The sequence below is a fragment of the Photinus pyralis genome, unplaced genomic scaffold, assembly GCF_008802855.1.
Source record: "Photinus pyralis isolate 1611_PpyrPB1 unplaced genomic scaffold, Ppyr1.3 Ppyr1.4_LG3b, whole genome shotgun sequence".
In the NCBI taxonomy this organism is placed as follows: domain Eukaryota; kingdom Metazoa; phylum Arthropoda; class Insecta; order Coleoptera; family Lampyridae; genus Photinus; species Photinus pyralis.
Window position 1 is genome coordinate 2602044 of NW_022170510.1, and position 19446 is coordinate 2621489.

The 19446-nt window shown below is 37.5% G+C and overlaps 2 protein-coding genes across 3 annotated transcripts; both read left to right on the forward strand.

Moving 5' to 3' along the window:
- The first annotated feature begins 11637 nt into the window (after positions 1-11637).
- LOC116167224 (ornithine aminotransferase, mitochondrial-like) lies at positions 11638-13250 on the forward strand. Its single transcript, XM_031482498.1, has 5 exons — positions 11638-11830; positions 11881-12329; positions 12376-12627; positions 12674-12926; positions 12979-13250. The coding sequence occupies exons 1-5, from the start codon at positions 11698-11700 to the stop codon at positions 13149-13151; spliced, it is 1260 nt and encodes a 419-aa protein (XP_031338358.1). The 5' UTR covers positions 11638-11697; the 3' UTR covers positions 13152-13250.
- A 3756-nt stretch (positions 13251-17006) lies between these two features.
- On the forward strand, positions 17007-19446 carry LOC116167247 (BTB/POZ domain-containing protein 17). Of its 2 annotated transcripts, none has more exons than XM_031482561.1 (5): positions 17007-17157; positions 17211-17366; positions 17414-17554; positions 17607-17786; positions 18310-19446. In XM_031482561.1, exons 2-5 carry the CDS (start codon positions 17259-17261, stop codon positions 19405-19407), a joined length of 1527 nt encoding a protein of 508 aa, XP_031338421.1. In that variant the 5' UTR covers positions 17007-17157; positions 17211-17258; the 3' UTR covers positions 19408-19446. The 2 variants fall into 2 exon arrangements, with proteins under 2 accessions (XP_031338421.1, XP_031338420.1); XM_031482560.1 differs by having other exon boundaries at positions 17258-17366.

The window sequence follows — 19446 nt, forward strand, 5'->3', positions numbered from 1 at the left end:
GTCATGTTTTGTCCTCTTTTCCTTTCTGGCCTGTTGCCGGCGTCCAACATTTATTTCTATGTTAAAATTAACATTTAAATATGTGGGGACAGGGGTGGATGGGGCCGGCGGGATACCTGGAACTTTCCCGGTGGGCCGGTAGGATCCATGAGCACTTTGCGGCTGGCATCATCACTCAAATCAAAACACAAAACAGAGATAGAGCCAGGCTACGCCGCCACTTGCAAGGAATTATTTTAATTCAAATTCGAAGGTGACGGTGCAAATAAAAAATTATCAAAGTCCTCGTGTCCATCAATAAGATCTTGTTGAAGGCTACCACATTCCCTTTGTCGTTACCCACCTCCGACGTCCCGTTCACCCGCAATTCGTATTTTGGTGGATTTTGCTAAAAACCCTACACAAAATAGTACTCAATTTTAGGGGCACTTCTCATAGCTCCAGCCTCACGAGAAAGAGAGACCGCGATTCGAGCACTTAAGAAACTTTTAGGTGTGCACAATCGGACCAAAACTGTAGAAGGAGAAGGAATAATCACCACGTTAGTACATCACGCTTCTGGATGGCCCCAGATGTTGCCAGCCGCATGCATCATGTAGTAACTTGTTAATTACACGGCGCCGGTAGCACTCCTTGTCTTCCTCCAAGCGTTTTTTTACAGACCCGCATTTGCTGCCAGCCAGCTAGCCAGCCGGCTCAAGTGAGATTAAAAGCTACCTTTGACACAAATTTGCAAAGATGCGCTAAAAATGAAATAACTAATAAGGATATATAAATGAGTAAATTGGAAGAAAATTAAGAATTTCTGTGTTCAGACTCTTAAAATCAAGCCATTGAATCCATTAAAGGTAGATTTTCACAAAGTATACAGATTTCTGTATGGATCTTTCCTTTTTAAATTCACATAATTTCCCTGATATTAAAAATGAAGCATTGCCTAATAATCTACTGGAAAAACGTTGGGAAAAAATGCCATCCTGTTCGATTACGAGAAGAAAGTTTAAGATCCTGTCGGGGGCCACCGCAATTGAGTTTTCTTGAAACAAAAATGTATAAAAAATGTCAACCGCATTGCTTCCGAACGATGCAGATAAAAAACAAGATGTAGATGATTTCTCTAAAAATGCCGTTTGTGGTAGTTGTCAAAACTGTTTTAGATGCCGTTATAGTGCGATTAGCAGTAGAATTTATATCAAGGAACATTATAGCGAATATTCCAGAAATTCCGAGGCGCCATGAAAGAAGAAGAATCGGCGATAAACAGCGAAGACAGATGTGACGCAATCTTTCCGGGAAATACGACGTGTTTGTTAAAACATTCTAGAATACTCGGGAGCCTTCCAGAAAGAACGACGTTTGCTATATAAGCAAATCGAATTGCGTTTCAATCAGTTCCAATTTCAACGCCGTAGTAATAAATAGTTTGCGCTTATAATTACCATTATAAATTAATCCATTTTAAAACATACATTAATTTTTTTTCATACAAATAAACGTTTAATGAAAATAATAGAACAGGAACAAATTACATATAAGAACTGGATTTTAAAACATAATAAATTTCGTCAAAAGAATTACAAAAAAAGGTAAAGTTCCTAAAATACATTCGGCATTGCCTTTTTGGATTTCTATACATTAATTAATTGATTCTTATTCTTTCGCAATTCTGAAATGTATAATTCCGATTAAGCAACAGATTGCGTAACAATAATCTAGAAGCAATGATGTTGTTGGGAAATAATTATCAACAATCAGTGTTAGAAAAAGTGTAAATGTTTGAAATTAGGGCGCATTGAGTACCCCCTCCCCCACCCGCTAAGTGGGCCGATAGTCAAGTATATTTCACGGACCGGTTTATGGGTTCCCCATCCACCCCTGTGTGGGGACCTCCCGCAGCGTCAATACCAGGGTCCTAAATACCAATATGGCGCCTGGAAAGTCCAAAAACAGTGACCCAACTCAATTCAGAGTGCTGTGCTAAACTTGGCTGGGGTCTTGTACTTGATTGCGAGAGCAGATCCAGGAATTCAGTTTAAAAATTGTGTGATTAAGACTCAAATGAGTGCATTGGAGATCAGAATAGTTTCAATTAAACATATCTAAACATTAATTTTATTTAAAAAGATTTGCCTGTTAAAACTTATATGACTTATTCACGTATGGTATGGTACATAGGTACTGAGTGCACAATCCATGAATACAGAGACAAAGAATGAAATTGCCAGTCACCCTTTTTGTACAGTTTTTAAGCACGAGGTGACACAATAATCTTGAATTGCATGTTTCGATTTCAAGACATTTCGTTTTGCGAAGGAGGTATTTGGTTCACTCGTATCAAATTAATGCAAAGTTAGTAAACTTTGCGACAATATTATTATTAAAGCTAATAAAAAGGCAAGTGCGGTTTTTGTTAAGAATGAAACTATTAACAGACTTCTAAACACCTGTTTAAAATGTCGACGCCACCGACGCAATGGACTACACGCATTTCTAATTTTAGACTTGGATAGGTAAGATGATTGTAATTGTCGTGTATAAATTTTTGATTGCTTGAAACTAACGGCAGTTACATGTGTTGAGGTAATATTTAGTCACACTTCACCTATTGTCCAACTCCAAAATCATTTTTCTTTGTATGCCCAATGTTTAAATGTAAAAATCCAAATTACTTACTGCATTTTACGTGGTACTATAATCTGTGCTTGTCAAAATTCACCCTTAGCTTTCTTGCTTTCGGTACTAGGCACTTTCCTTCGAACCATTTGGAATTTTTGGAGACCATTCCGCACAAGATGCACTGCACTTCGCGTTAACACGATCGAATTATTTGATCATAAGTTATATTTTTGATGGAGGGGCGGTAACATAAGTAGGTAGAGATTAATCACCTGATGCGCTTATCTGCACATGCGGTCACTTTTACCTTTCAATAATTGTTTGCCGTACCGAATGAAGTCGTTCCTGATAAAATATGACAATTTTTTAACCCATTAGATTGTGTTCTAAATTTTCATTCTCACATGCAAAAAGTCAAAATCTGACTTTCCTTGTCTACCTTCCAATTGCATTTTGTCACTGAAATAGCTTTCTTTGACTCGTTCAAAAATAAACTTTAGCTTCTAATTGTTTTACTCAATATTACCACGCAGTATTTGAAATATAACAATCGCAAATATTGTTATTAATTTATAATACCTGTGAGAAGGTGCGTGACGAAGCGTAGGTTTTTCTATATGAAAGCGGCGGTAGTAAAGTATTGGAATGGAGTATCAAAGCAAGTATGGGGAAAAATTTAAGAAGATTTTGAAAGGATTTCTGAGGATTTATAAGGAATTTTATCCGATTTCAAGGTTTTCCGCGCGTGGATCTCCAGGAATTGACGGGGAGCTTACGGGATTTCTTTGATCGCTTGTAAAAATTTTTCTATTGGACCGATTTTATTTGTTCGCATGTTTTGATCGACGCAGAATTGTGTTTTCTTTAATTTACTAAAGAAGTGTTATTCACAAAATATGGACCATGAGTTGTTCTTGATTTATTCTTGTGTTTCTTTAACCTCTTATAACATAAAAATAAAAAAACTACTAAAAATTAAATAGTTAAAAACCAAATTGTTTCATTAATATCTGGGTAATATCTTATTACTAACAAACCTCGCGAACTTCGTAGGTACCGTCTTTGCAATATCTCATTTTCTTAAACTGAACGTGCGCCCGGTGAACTTCATACGCCCTAGCAATCAATGTTTCCTTGGATGGGACATACGCTCGGTTTTTGTGGCTGCGCCGCCTCCGCACATCAGGCAAATTATATAATCACCTAGCGATATGAAATGTACTACCAGCTATACAAAAAAATTCATAAAAACTGGTCGTGCCGTTTCGGAAGAGTACGACATCAGAGAATAATTCGTACGTATAGTTCTTTTTTAGCGCATTTTTGCAAAAATTTTTTTTTGTAAAAAGTAGCTTTTAATCTCACTTTGGCTGGCTGGCTGGTCGGCTGGCTGGCTGGCTGGCAGTAAATGCGCGCCCGTAGAAAAACGCTTGTAAAAAGACAAGGAGTGTACATGTAACTATCGGGGCCGTGTAATTAAGAACGTTAGGGATGGGGCTACAAGATTTGGAGTGGACGACATCTGGACGCCATCCCCGAGCGTATTATACTAACCTGGAGATTTTTCAGTTTTTATCTATCTTCTTCTACAGTTTTTCTCCGATTGTTTTCAAATTGGTGTCGTCGGGAAGATCTTGTCAACGCGCACAACTCCTGCGTGGCGGAATTTTGTTTTTTTTCCTAGGGGCGAAATAAACCACCTTTTGCGCGGCGCGCTTCGAGGGGTAGTCGACTTTGGGCGCCCAAAAGTTTCTTACAGCGCGAATCGCGGTCTCTCTTTCTCGTGTCACTAATAGAAGGTCGAGCTATGTGAAGTACCCAAAAGTTGAATACGATTTTATGCCGGGATTTTAGCGAAATCTACCAAAATGTGAATTACGAATGAACGGGACGTCGGAACTGTGTATCGACAAAGGGAATGTGGTAACCCCCGACGAGATCTTACTGATGGTGGAGTCGAAACTTCAAATCCGAATTGTTGCGGGTGATCAGAAGTGGGTGTCGACAAAGGGAATATGGTAACCCCCAAAGGATTTTACTGATGGTGGAGTCAAAACTTCAAACGCGAATTGCAAGTGCACGGTAAGTGAGAAAATGGTACCGACAAAGTGAACGTGGTAGCTTTCGGCAAGATCTTATTGATGGTGGCGTCAATATTGGCTAATAAAACACTGATCTGCCACACAAAAATGCGCTGAAGTCCCTTCGATCTCACACGAGGACTTTGATCATTTTTTCATCTTTTATAGAAAAGTGCCAAATTGGAAAAAATATTTGCGTGACGTCATGAATTTTTCAGTGATCTAAATCGAAGTTAGACAGCTTAGATTGCACCTCATACCTTCCGGCAAAATGGAAGGTTGCCTTTGTACCTCTGCGAATTAAGTGCTAATTAGATGATTAAATTAAAGTAGGTATCCATTAATCAACAAATGATCCATCTTGTCTAATTGTGGATTATACTTTGATTGCGGGTACCTATAATTTTGTATATGTTCCGCTGCTTTTTAAGCATGCTAAGTACGTACATATATATTTACGGGACAATTTTAAAGGAATCTTTTTGATTTAATCACTTTTGTAGCCATTAATTAATAGAGGTTTCACTTTGAACACCTTTTATACTTTTTGTGAAATTGATGTGAAGTTGTCCTTGCACTTGTACTGAGTAGTTTTTTTATTTATAATTCCTTTGGACAATTCACAATGTTGTATAGGACGCGTCATGGTAAGTATGAATATATAACAAACAATTAATAAGACATTAAGCTATGACAAACAGTACTTCTCATTACAGAATTTAAAATATTCGGCGATGGAGTAAAAACAATTTTCCTTTAAATAATTTTTAAGTTTGCATTGAAATTGATGCAGGCTACAGAACTCTTTATACACCACGGTAGAAAAATATATATTTGTGGACCCAGGAATACAGAAGTAAAGAGCGCTGCGGTACTTTTAATGTTGATTTCGGGAGATACAGGTTGTCTTTTGTCCTGGTGTTGTGGTTATGAATATCTGAGTTTAAGGTGGGATTATTCTTGTTAGCAAAGACATAGACACTAAGTTCATATATTAGCATACTGGTAATGTCAATATTTGAAATTTCTTAAAAATGAGTCTACATGAAGTTGTGCAACTAACGCCAGCAAATTGCCTGACAATCTTTTTTAGGGCAACTAATACCTTTACTATAGCGAACGATGAATGACCCCAATAACAAATTCCATATCTCAAGTTATTAAGTGATAGGCTTAGCTGTTACGTGCTTATTTGGATGATGAAATCTGACGACTTGGGTCTTGCCTACATGAAAGTACAAGTCATTGTGGGAAAACCAAAGAGGCTTTGCAGAAGTTCACAGCATTTATTTTTAAGGACCGTTTATGACTTACCCGAGAGTTGGAGTGACGTGTCGTCAGCATATAGAGTGAATTTTGCTGTAGAGTAAGCTCGATGTATGTCATTGATGTAGAGTAGAAAGAGGACAGGACCCAAAATTGAGCCCTGGGGTACTCCCATATCCATACGTACATGGTTTGAGTTAATGTTACACTTTATTCCGTCTTTGTGATATTGCTAGTAATAATTATGGTATCGAAAAAAAGTTCAGGGGTAAAAAAATGGAACATGACCTCTGAAAACACAACATCCTGTCGATCGCGGTATCGAAGCGTTTGTGGACCTATGTTTATATGAACTTTTAGTCATAAAATAAGTCAAGAAATAGCCCCTTCCGAGGCCTCTTCTGTATTTACATCATATTGTAACGTTATTTATAAATTCGGGTTCGATTTATATCAATATTTATTAAACAGAACTAAAACACTATAAAATCCGTACAATTTATATCGATTATTTATATCACACACTTCGAAATTTATATCAGCTTTTCGCTTTTCCGTCCGTACTCGATCTCGTTCGATAGTAGACTGCCGCGATGTTCGGTCTGCAACCATTTATACACGCAAGCAATGTAAGTCCCGAACATTCTCGAATACGCGTAGAAAATTCCAGAGCGCCAAAGGCGACGTCATGTCTGGAGCATTTTCGTTACACTGCCCCCTTCTTAATTCTGGACGTCTCGTTCAGAAACTGCGTTAGTATTACTTTTTAATGCCTCGTGTCGGAATCTGCAGTCAGAGCCTGCTCGACAAACACCTTTCTTGAAAAAGTAACAGTCCACAGTTTTGCGGAGGGTCGTCCCCTGTGGGTTGAAGCAGCATACTGTAATTCGAACGCTAGTGTTTCTAAAAATCACTTCGATCATGGTTCGCACTATCTTCCAGTCCAACCCATCTAAACCACATCCAATCTTCGGGATCGCCAAGCTATTTATGTCATAGTATGCCATGAGTTTCTTTAAGTTTTTTAAAGCAGACCAGAGGTTTTCATAGGTGGGTTTGCCTTTTGACGTTTTCTTTGAAACCAAGTAGAACAAAGAGCGTTGACTATCTTCCAAGCGCAGTACTTTACCCACTCGTGGTCTTTGCTTTATCAACTCGTCTATTCTTCCAAATCTTTTCCGGAATACGGAAGCTATACCTCTACCCATGCGAAGGTCTTCGGCGACACAATGGGCGATGGAAACGTTAACCGGAAGCTCAAAAATAGTTTGACAAATTTCCTGAGTAACGCCAAATCGAGCTTTCTTCCGCTGGGCGTAATTTGACATAAAATCGTTAAAGTTTGGCTCGATCCCAAAGCTGCGTTCCTCTTCTCGAATACCTCTAACTTCTTCGTTGTTGTTGGATCCGGCATATCGTGCGAGTCGATTAATGTGGACAACTTTCGGTTTCCGGTGGTTCATTCTGATACGATATATCACGTCATTTATTTTCTTGATCACCTCATACGGACCTTCCCATTGTCTTTGTAGCTTGGGAGAAAGACCTCTTCGTCTCTGTGGATTGTGCAGCCATACCAGATCTCCAGCTTCAAAAGTTTCATTGGCCGAGCGGAGGTTGTATTGATTTTTCATGCGATCGCTGGCAATCTGAATATGACTTCTAGCCAAGTCGTGAATGTCATTCATCTTCGCCTTTAGTTGGTCAACATAATTTTCACCTGCGACATATTCTTCATGGGGTTTACGCCCAAACTCGAGGTCACATGGAAGCCGTAGTTCACGACCCAACATAAGGCAGGCAGGAGTCTGACCCGTGGTCTCGTTGACGGCTGATCGATATGCCATAAGGAACAGGTGGAGGTACTGGTCCCAATTTTTCTGATGTTCTGCCACGACTTTTGAAAGATATTTACCCATCGTTCGATTCATTCTCTCAACCATTCCATCTGACTGAGGATGCAAAGGTGTTGTTCTTGTTTTATTGGCTCCTACCAATCGACAAACATCTTGGAACAAAGCCGATTCAAAGTTCCTTCCTTGGTCTGAATGGATTTCTATAGGAACACCAAAACGTGTAAAGAACTCCTTTACCAACACTTCTGCAACTGTTGCTGCCTCTTGGTTTGGAATGGCGTAAGCTTCAGTCCACTTTGTGAAATAATCCATAGCCACTAGGATATATTTATTTCCGCCATCTGTCTCGGGAAACGGTCCTGCGATATCGATAGCAACTCGTTCCATCGGACTACCAACGTTATACTGCCTCATGGGTGCCTTCTTCTTGGAAACTGGTCCGTTTCCAGTAGCACATAACTCACATTTTTGACACCATCGCCGGACATCTTCTTTACGGTTGACCCAATAGAATCGCTCACGTACCCTTTGCAACGTTTTCGTAATACCAAAGTGTCCTCCGGAAGCGCCGTCATGCAATTTTCGCAATACTTCCGACACTTTGCTTCTAGGTACTACTAATTGCAGCGTCGATTCGGTGCCATCTTCACTTTCAAGGGTCCTATACAACAGGTTGTCTTTCAGAGTCAGGCTATTCCATTGGCCCCCAATAACTCTTTACTTCAGGACCTGTGGCACTAATGTCTTGCCAGCCTGGTCTTTGTCCGTGGCGCATCCAATTCAGAACAGTTTTTATACTTGGGTCGTTTTCTTGGGCCGTTTTGATTTCGCTTGGCTTCCATTCCTCACTCTCTACAGTTGTTCGTCGCAGATGGCCAATCTTGTCTTCTATTTTAGAACAATGTGTGCAGTTGTCTTTGCACGATCTTCTTGACAAAGCGTCTGCATTATTGTGAACTTTTCCAGACGACGTAATGTTTACAGTGCAGACCGGGGCTTTGTTTCTGCAGGTCGGGGATAGCCCCTTCCTGTCGACCTTTCTTAGTTTTCCGACTGCTGTAATGGTTTTTGGCAGTTGCGGCGAACGTGTCCAATCTCGCCGTGGTTCACGTTTCTTTGCCAGTGACTGTATTGCTTTATTGATCTTTTCTTCCACTTCTTTACTGACCTTTTCTTCAAAACTTTCAGAGCCACCTTCCTCTTCGATGGTTCTTACCCGGCTCTCACTGCGAGGTTCCACCATACGTACTCGCGCACTTCCATGACTAGCTTTCTTGGCGGCTTCGAATTCTAACGCATGGGCCAAATCTTTCTCAATTTTGTCGTGCCTAGCCAGTCTCAAAGCCTGCTGGGCATCTCCAACACGAACGGCATCGATAAATGTTTGTACAGCCAGTTGATCAAGAAAGCTCTCCGGTGCCGTAGGGTATGCCATTCGAATCAGTCTAGCGATGTCCGCTTCAAGTTCCTGCAAACTTTCTCCAGGTTTCTGCATTCGGTTCTTGACTTGGACATAGTAAACTTGCTGAAGGTGTTTATCGCCATATCGCATTTCGAGTCGCGCTACGATTTGTTGGAAGTTCTGTTGATCCTCGGGGATAGTCCGCAACACATCCAGAGCATCTCCTCTCAGAGCAAGAATCAGGGCTGTAGTTTTGTCTTGAAGAGTCCATTTATTTGCCGCAGCCGCTGCTTCAAACTGTCGAACGTACGAGGTCCAAGGAATCTTACCATCAAAAGTAGGTGGCTTTACTCGGGCTTGCTGAACGTCGCCTTCTACTCTTGTATTTGTTTCTGGGGCACTACTAGTACGCTCTTTCGTAGTCAGTCGCAAGAATTGCTTGCGCAGCTCTTCATACTTGTGCTCAATCTCAACGAATGTTGCTTTAAATGTTTTGGAAACTTCCGTAATTCTATCTTCAACTTTTTCTTCAAAATTTCTAGAATTTTCTTCCAACTTCTCGAACTTCTCTTGAATATTTCTAGAATTTTCTTCCAACTTCTCGAACTTCTCTTGAATATTTCTAGAATTTTCTTCATTAATCTTTCTAGAATTTTCTTCCATTTTCTCGAACTTCTTTCTAGAATTTTCTTCCAACTTCTCTTGAATATTTCTAGAATTTTCTTCATTAATCCTTCTAGAATTTTCCTCCATCTTCTCGAACTTCTCTTGAATATTTCTAGAATTTTCTTCCATTTTCTCGAACTTCTCTTCAAAATTTCTAGAATTTTCTTCCAACTTCTCGAACTTCTCTTGAATATTTCTTTCTAGAATTTTCTTCCAACTTCTCGAACTTCTCTTGAATATTTCTAGAATTTTCTTCATTAATCCTTCTAGAATTTTCTTCCAAATTCTCGAACTTCTCTTGAATATTTCTAGAATTTTCTTCCAACTTCTCGAACTTCTCTTGAATATTTCTAGAATTTTCTTCATTAATCCTTCTAGAATTTTCTTCCAACTTCTCGAACTTCTCTTGAATATTTCTAGAATTTTCTTAATTAATCTTTCTAGAATTTTCTTCCATTTTCTCGAACTTCTCTTCAAAATTTCTAGAATTTTCTTCCAACTTCTCTTGAATATTTCTAGAATTTTCTTCATTAATCTTTCTAGAATTTTCTTCGAACTTCGCTTGAATATTTCTAGAATTTTCTTCATTAATCTTTCTAGAATTTTCTTCGAACTTCTCTTGGGTGCTTTTCATTTCTTGTTGCAACACCTGTTGGCCATTTTGGATTTGCTGGAGCAAATTGAGCATCGTTTCTTCCATTTTAGCGGCAGCAGATCTTGTTACAGGCATACACAAGCACAACCACTTAATTTAATCTTACTTTTAATTAATTTAATTAATCCCACTTCTGACACCAATGTAACGTTATTTATAAATTCGGGTTCGATTTATATCAATATTTATTAAACAGAACTAAAACACTATAAAATCCGTACAATTTATATCGATTATTTATATCACACACTTCGAAATTTATATCAGCTTTTCGCGCTCTATGTTTCGTCCGTACTCGATCTCGTTCGATAGTAGACTCCCGCGATGTTTGGTCCGCAACCATTTATACACGCAAGCAATGTAAGTCCCGAACATTCTCGAATACGCGTAGAAAATTCCAGAGCGCCAAAGGCGACGTCATGTCTGGAGCATTTCCGTTACAATATTTAGGAACATCCTGAGTAAAATCTATCTAATAAATTGACCGACCCTAAGTCTAAGCTCATATTTCTGTGATTTGGGTATTTATTGCGACGATTATTAGAACGAATTATTTTTTGAGATTTTTGGTAAGTATTTTTCAGTTTGATTAATGAGTAATTTCAACACGTGTTGTACACGAACTTTTTTGCATAGTGCTCCTTAATAACTCATAACTGAATAATATCATTGACATTCGCGTAAGACCCTCAAAAATCACTATACGAAATGCTTTTAAAGTGCCATTGTACAATTTGTTCTCTCTTAGCCATAAAAGCAATAACTAAGGATCAAAAGATAAATTGTAGATACCTATTCTTAATTTCTTGAATGCGTGAAGGGTAAATCAGATTAGCAAAATTGTACCAGGACGATTGAATAAAGCACTTTCCAATGCTAGGACTGATTCTTTAAAATATATAACTGACGTATTTTTAACAGCATCGGCATAGGTGTGGATTAAAAAAATTAACTGTACCTCGCACTGTACTTAATTCCTGAAATGCGTGACAATATAATAGATCAATGTGACAAAAAAAAAAGATTTGTATTATTTCCAAGTGTTGATATTACATTTAACTGATAAAGATAACAGATAAGCTTTACACAATTTTCGTTTACGGTATAACGCCAGATTTGTGTACAGGAACCGCGTACTTCCAAGTTGATATCCAAATGGAAACTCGAAACCAACAAAACGGGGAATTGGGAAAAGAAGCAAATGACTCGAGGTTCATTATCGAGCGTGAACAACGTTACGGGGTGCATCACACAGATTCACTTCCGATTTCAATTACTAGAGGACAAGGTAATAACTAAATAGTTCCTCACCTTGATAAACAGATGCCATATTTGAAGGGATTTACCTCTGGGATGGAGAAGGGAAAAGGTATGTGGATTTCACTAGCGCTTTTTCGGCTGTAAACCAAGGACACTGTCACCCGAAAATTGTGTCAGCCTTACAAAAACAGGCCAGTATATTGACAATAACGGGTAGAGCGTTCTACGCTGAAACTCTGGGCGAGTACGCACAATACATCACTAGCTTATTTGGATACGATAAAGTTTTACCAGTCAGTAGCGGAGTAGAAGCAGGAGATATGGCTTGCAAAATTGCACGAAGATGGGGCTATCTTAAGAAAGGCATTCCTGATAATGAAGCTAAGATCGTATTTGCAGAAGGTAATTACTGGGGAAGAACTTTAGCTGCCATTTCTACATCGACCGACCCCAAATGCAAAAAGTTTTATGGTCCGTATATGCCAGGTTTTCTCCTCATTCCTTACGATGACCTACACGCATTAGAAGTACGATGATGTTATCTCGTCGAATAAGCTAAAGTGTTGTTTGCAGAATTTATTGAAGGATGATCCCAATATTTGTGGGTTTATGGTAGAGCCCATTCAAGGTGAACGTGGACGTGTGCCATCCCCAGGCTATCTTAAAGGCGTACGATATATCTGCACAAAATACAACGTACTGTGGATAGATGATGAAATTCAAACTGGTTTGGGACGTACCGGAAAGTTGTTAGCCGCAGATCACGAAAGTGTGAAACCCGATTTAGTATGTTTGGGAAAAGCTTTGTCTGGTGGAGTGATGGCGGTGAGGATTGCTGCATATCTATTCTTTGTAGATTATAATTTTTTAGATTTCGGCAGTTTTGGCTAACGACGAAACCATTCTTTGTCTTGAACCAGGTGAACATTTTAGTACATATGGAGGAAATCCCCTTGCGTGCAAAGTAGCAATTTCTGCTCTGAAAGTGACTATTGACGAAGGTTTGGCGGAAAATGCGCTTCGTTTGGGAAAGATTTTCAGGAAGGAATTGGAGAAAATATCTAAATCTATTGTGACAGAGATTCGTGGAAAAGGACTCATGAATTCGATTGTTTTAAAAGAAGGTGCCTTAAGTTTTTCACCTTTTTACTTATGTGTTTATTTGAATCGTTATAGATTTAAAAACTACGCCGATTAAAATTTGCCTAAAACTTCGAGACAATGGAATAATCCCAATTCAAGCAGCAGATAACGTCATTCGGTTCATGCCTCCTCTCGTCATTACCGAAGAACAATTAATGGAAGCAACCAAAATCATAGTAACTACAATCAATTCATTTGTTAATTAAACATCCCGATTCTTGAAACATCCCTTCCTAGATAGACTTCACACGACACCAACCATTTTAACCTGTGCACCTTTTGCTAACTAAACATAATTTATTGTTTTCCTAAAAATTATTCATCCCACTTATTTGTATTATCCTAAAAGTATTTCGCCGGTGGTCCTCATACAAATAAATACATATGATAAATGCCACTCAGACTTTCTTTACTTGAACCGAAACCCAAAATGATTCACGGGTCCGTTTCAACATTTGGATGCTGCTCGAACGACTGGTTCTCCGCGGAAACCGTTGGATCAAAACTTATGACTGTGGTACGGCTAAGGTGGCATGTAAAACAGTTCACAAAGGAAACTAAAAGTGTGTTTATATTTACCAACGAATAAACGTTGAAATGTGTATAATTTTAAAAGACCATAATTGGTGAGACGCATACGCATGAGATTTCGCAGACGTTGTGGCGCATTATCCGATACTTTATAATTCCAAGGTTGACCACCCTTACACGTTTTAAGAAAAACATTGATATCGTTATCGAAACTAAATAGATAATGTACCTACGTAATAGACGAAAACTTCATGTGACATTGACATATTTTACTACCTCGTTTTTCACAAAATATACAGTAAAGTTTAAACTCTGAGAAGTTCGTAAGCATTTCAAAAAACGGTCTAAAAAGCTTTAGCGCNAATATAAGCCTCGAAAGGTCTGGACTCTGGAGGGTCATAAGAACGAAGAAGGTGAAGTCTCAAAACTATCGCCATAAATGTTTTGATATAGGTTTGGCGAGGTTTCCAATGCGACTGGTTCCGACTAAAAAGAGGTCGAAAAAATTGGGATAAAAATATTGTTTCGTAAACTAATGTGGCAACACGACACCAATAAAACAAGTAGGTAGGTATAAATTGTGCACAACTCTTGTGCAGATAAAGCGCATTTTTTTTTAACCGAAATAGCTTTTGTTTTGACATCACCAATGGATATATTTGTTGCAAACGTCTCAATCGTCCTTTGTGAGTACCCTCTTCCGACAATCCTTTCTTGAGGTATAAGGAAATATACCCGATCACGGTAAGAGGTCGAGGAGGATAGGAGGGCTATGGTTGGTAGAAATTAATTCCTTTCGTTGAGACATTTTCATTTGATGGACTTGGAAAAATTGAAGGAGCTGAATTAGCCTTTTACTTACGCGAAAAACTTCAGCGTCTCATGTTTAATTAATTATATAAAAGTAATACAACTTAACCAGGGATTAAGCTGCGGTCGCATTTTGCGAACGCGAAGGCAAAATTGCGACATTGTTGAGGCAGGTTATCGCATTTTTGTGACAAGGAAAATCAAATGAAATTGAAGGAGTCTGAGCATTGAGTAATTAAATAATTCACTCAACGGTTTGAGCTTATTTCATATTGCCGAAGAAATGTAACTTGCAAAGGCACGGAAATGAGTAACATACATTTACCCAAAATCGTCCTGAAATCCTCATTTTCATTGCCTACTTTCTGTCAGGAAATTGTAGTTTCCATGACACAGGCAGAGCAGACTACGTTTCCTGCCGCTTGTCACTTTACTGGCCGCACCGTCACTTTACGACCGCATTTTTGACATTTCCAAATGTCTATAATGACTCCTGTCATCGCTGACAGAGTGATATTAATCAAAAGTTATATATAAAAATTGAAATTTTTTATTAAAAGACGATTTTGGGTAAAATTTAATACAAAAATCGTCAGTAAAATGCCATTACCTGACTCGGAAATTAAAGTACTCGGCCCCAAAGGGGTCTCGCACTTCAATATTTCCTCGCCAGTTAAATATCATTTTCCTGACTTATGTAAATAACTATTAATCAATAAGTATCAAATGACACAAGAAAATTACTTTTGCTACAGTTCTCTGAGAGCCTATATCACTTTTGCGCAAAGTAATTTTTGCCCAGCTTAAACCCTGCAACTAACTAACACAAAATTACATAAAACCGCTATAACACTTATAATTATGTCTGGTAAAATTTACGTGTGTCAAACTTTGTTTCACAAAATGGACAACTGCCTTTTGATGGCGCTATTGATGTTGGCTTCATACATTTTGACAAGCAAACCCAGTTATTTTTCATCCAAGGTATTGATTCACCATTTTTTCAGCACTCTGTATAAAATTTTGCGCGCATACAGAGCTGGGAAGTAACTAAAATTTAAGTTACTTTCAAGTAACTAAGTTACTGTAACTTAGTTACTTTTGAAATAACACTAAAAGTAACTTGTAACTTAGTTACTTTCTAAAAGTAACTTATAACTTTTCCAATTTCAGAGGAACTTAGTTACTTATAAAGTAACTAAGTTACTTTCTGGTAACTAAGTTACCTAAAAAGAACTTAGTTACCTACCGAAAAGTTACTTTTTATTTATTATAAAATTATTCCTTGCAACTTGCCATTTGCCTTGTTAGTTGTAAACGTGAGACTGTTGTGCTTGTGAACGAAATACTAGGAATTTTTTTAGTAAGCTTAATACCATTTTTTCTGAAAATATTTTTACACGATTCCTACCCTAAATAGAAAAAATTGTTTGTTTCGATTACGTTACGGTTGCCAAATAGTTGGTTGCTGTTTGAAAAATCAACTGTGCTGTGCCCTCATACCTTTGATACAAATCATGAAAGAAATTTATGTGTATCTCACCACAAATTGTTGATTTTAAAATAAAAACTAAGTGGCCCAGGGTATTCCACAATTCGAAAGTATCTTTTTAAAAGAACTTTTTTAAAAGTAACTTAGTTACTAGTAACTGTAACTAAGTTACTTTTGTTTCTAAGTATCTAGTTACTCAAGTACCTTAAGTTACTTTTTGGAAAGTAACTATGGAAAGTAACTTAGTTACTTTATTTAGTTACTTTATCAAAGTAACTTTTCCTACGACATTCATTGAAAATGACATATGTCGTACAATTATGTTTACTTGAAAATTGACAATTTCGCTCACTTATGGCAAAATGTAACGGAAAACAAAACGCACCCGTGTGATTTGCTTTCTCATAAGATTTACCATGTAGTAGAAAGCAAATCGCATGTTACGTTTTGCTTTCGTAGTAGTCTAATCTTCTTGTAACATCAACGTAGTAGGCGTACGTCAAACTCTAAAATTGCGATTAGTTTATTCTTGAGTTTATTCCCTTGTGCTACACATTTAATTCCTTACTTATTTTTAATGGCGAAAAGTGATTCTTCCATGGATGTAGAGTGTACTCCACCCAACATCAGAGAAGAGGCAAAATCCACTACACTCGAATTACTACCAACTAAATTACGGCTGAGGTATAAAAAGTAGCGTACGTCTAATAATATTAGTAAATTTCTTGCAGAAGCTCCAAACCACAAGTACCTCTTTAGTCTTTGCTAAAGTAATTATAACAATAGTTCGTTAAAGAGAAATTGAATCTATTTCGTATTTTTAGATAGTTTTAGTAGTTGGTTCGAAATAAAATAACTTTTGTTTCATTATGTAAGTATTTTGGTTGTATGGAGAGTCGTAGGAAAAATAGTGTACATGACTCGTTTGAAAGCCACTTTTCACACTCGTGTGATTGCCACACTCGGCTTCGCCTCGTATGGCAAACTTCACATCTCGTGTGAAAAGTATCGCTTTCAACACTCGTTACGTAATATACTATTCCCAGCTCTGCGCGCATATAAGGAATGCAGTTTTCAAATTGTTAAGTGCAGTGATTAATCTCGAATCGATCTAGAAAAATCTCCATAATTTTATATACATTTTCACAGGCTAAAAATTTGTACGTGAAATCCTCGTCTATATGCATTGAATGCGGCCCTGTTCTATCTGTGCCATATGATTTTGACATTTGTTGTATTAAAACATAACCTCAAAATCGAACTTGTGTTTTGCAAAGCAGCGAAGTCAACCCGCAAAAACACTACTTTGTGTTAATTTGTTTACAATATTATTAGGCCAATTATGTATTAATAATTATGATTACCTTCCTCTTTCGCACGTAAGTTTTCATTCTGTTTGAAATGATCAGTTGTATCTTTTTTTTTTGTTCAGCATTATTTAGCTTAATTTATCACATTTGAATGCCAGTTCTTTACTAGAATGTTGCAACAAGATTATTGTTCTGGCGATGATGATATATTACCATTAAAATCTACCATCAAGAGAAATATGGACACAAATGACTATGAGACGTCTTGTCAAATAAGCGTATGTATCTCCATTAACTGTGTTCTTAAATTACACCTTTTGCTTAGGTGGATAATTCGCAGAAGATCTTAGGCACATTGAAAAATTTGTATGAGGAACGTCAAATGTGTGATGTAGTAATAACTGTTGGACAAAAGGAGTATACGGCACATCGTTTAATACTTTGTGCCTCTAGCGATGTGTTTCAGGTAGGCACTTATATTTTTTTGTTTAATTCATCAGTTATGCTAGTGTTTTTAGGCTATGTTAATGAAACCCGAGTGGAGTGAGTGGCATGAAAGCAAAATTGCACTCCAAGAACTACCCCAATGTGAAGCCGTGTTTCATTTATTTTTAGAATACTTTTATACTGGCAAAATAGTTATTACGCACACAAATGTGATGCCAATATTAGCTTTAGCCGACAAATACATGGTTAAGGTCAGTATTTTGTAAGGGGGAAACCACTTGTGAAAATGTGTGTAGATCGAGGTGTAGGTACTACCTGTTTGGAATTATTAGCAGTATGTATCATTTGATCATTGGGAGATAGTGGGCATTAGGTACTTTAGAGTTAATTTGGAACTTCTATACCCTATCCGTATTATTGCTATTAAATTGTTCAAGAAAATATTAAATCTATTTCGCAGTATAATGAATTCAAGAGAGCTGTAAAACAGGTACTGATAAAAAATACTATCTATACAGTACAAGAATATTTTAATTGCGACCTCAATCAATAATATTATAACTTGTGTATGTATATATGCGAGAACATTGTACAATTTGACACTCCTATGCTCGTGTTTGAGAGTACAGGAATAACAAAAAATTATTAGTATTATTATACCCACACTCTTAAGGGACTACCCGCGAAAAATGAATCGCTTAATCGAAATTATGTGTACAGGTGGTTTCCTCCTCAATTTTGTATGCGCTTAACAATGAAAGAATTTTATTGTAGAGCTTAACACAAGTGTGTATAAAGTATATGTCCAAACACATCGCGCATGCTGCTTCACACAATCAACTGTTCTCTTGGTTGCAATATACAACTACTTGTGGATACGATAATGTTGCAAATTTATGTCAGAATTACATAAAATGGAACTTCGAATCTGTCGCCAACACTCCAGACTTTAGCAACTTTGAAACCGATTTATTATGTGATTTACTTAAGCAAAGTGATATCGTTGTTTATAATGAAATGGTTCTATACAATTGCGTTGTAAGGTGGTTAGATTTACAAGAAATTCGTTACAATCAAATGAAACTGTCCGATACGGAAATGCAGGAACTGATGGTTAATATTGTGCAATGTGTTATGAAGTGTATCCGATTTCCGATGATGTCGCCACGGGAGTTAGCCGATTTATTATTATCTCCATTAATGAAACGTTATAGTCAAAGCATGCTGGAATATATGGCAGTAGGAATGTTGTTTCAAAAGGGAAGGAGCGACGAAATCGATAATTTTTGCTCGACAGATAAAGGTAGAATATTATGTACACCTCGGTTGTACACTTGTGATACGTTTAATACAACCTTACTTATTGAAAATGTGCCAAGCATACCTAGTTATAACGTCACAACATTAGTATTCTCAACTCGAATGTCGGCTGCAGAGTATGAAGCGGATAAAATTAGTGAGTGGGTTGTCGACTTGTATCCCAAAGGAGTTTGTTTTAAAAAATGTTACTTAATTGTTTGGCAAGGTACATTAGAAGTACCAGAACGAGTGAAAAGCACTATCCGTTTAAGTCTAACTTGTAGAGAATTTAAAGAAGATATGAAATGCAATGTTGGTGTGTTATTGTATGGAACGCAGGGAGGAATTGAACATATAATGCAAGTCAAACAAAGGGTACATCATTTTAATTCTCAATACCCGGTGCTGGTGATTGACAATTTAATTCCATTTGAAGAACTAAACCCACCTGCAGGCGAAGTATTTTCAAGATCGTTGGAATCGGATCCAAAACCCAAAAGCATGTTCCTAACTGGATGTCGTAGAGATCAACTAAAAATTAATATAATTATAACTCCAGTGTTCTCAAACTAATAAATATTTTGTATAATAAAGAAGTTTTTATCATGTGTA

Excerpts from the sequence above, each read along its gene's own strand:
- LOC116167224 (XM_031482498.1), top strand. The coding sequence starts at position 11,698 with ATGGAAACTCGAAACCAACAAAACGGGGAATTGGGAAAAGAAGCAAAT. Across the intron at positions 12,330-12,375 it reads ATGACCTACACGCATTAGAA|AATTTATTGAAGGATGATCC; the intron begins GTACGATGATGT and ends TGTTGTTTGCAG. Across the intron at positions 12,927-12,978 it reads TTCGATTGTTTTAAAAGAAG|ATTTAAAAACTACGCCGATT; the intron begins GTGCCTTAAGTT and ends GAATCGTTATAG.
- LOC116167247 (XM_031482560.1), top strand. The coding sequence starts at position 17,135 with ATGATTACCTTCCTCTTTCGCAC. Across the intron at positions 17,367-17,413 it reads AGACGTCTTGTCAAATAAGC|GTGGATAATTCGCAGAAGAT; the intron begins GTATGTATCTCC and ends CCTTTTGCTTAG. Across the intron at positions 17,555-17,606 it reads CCTCTAGCGATGTGTTTCAG|GCTATGTTAATGAAACCCGA; the intron begins GTAGGCACTTAT and ends TAGTGTTTTTAG.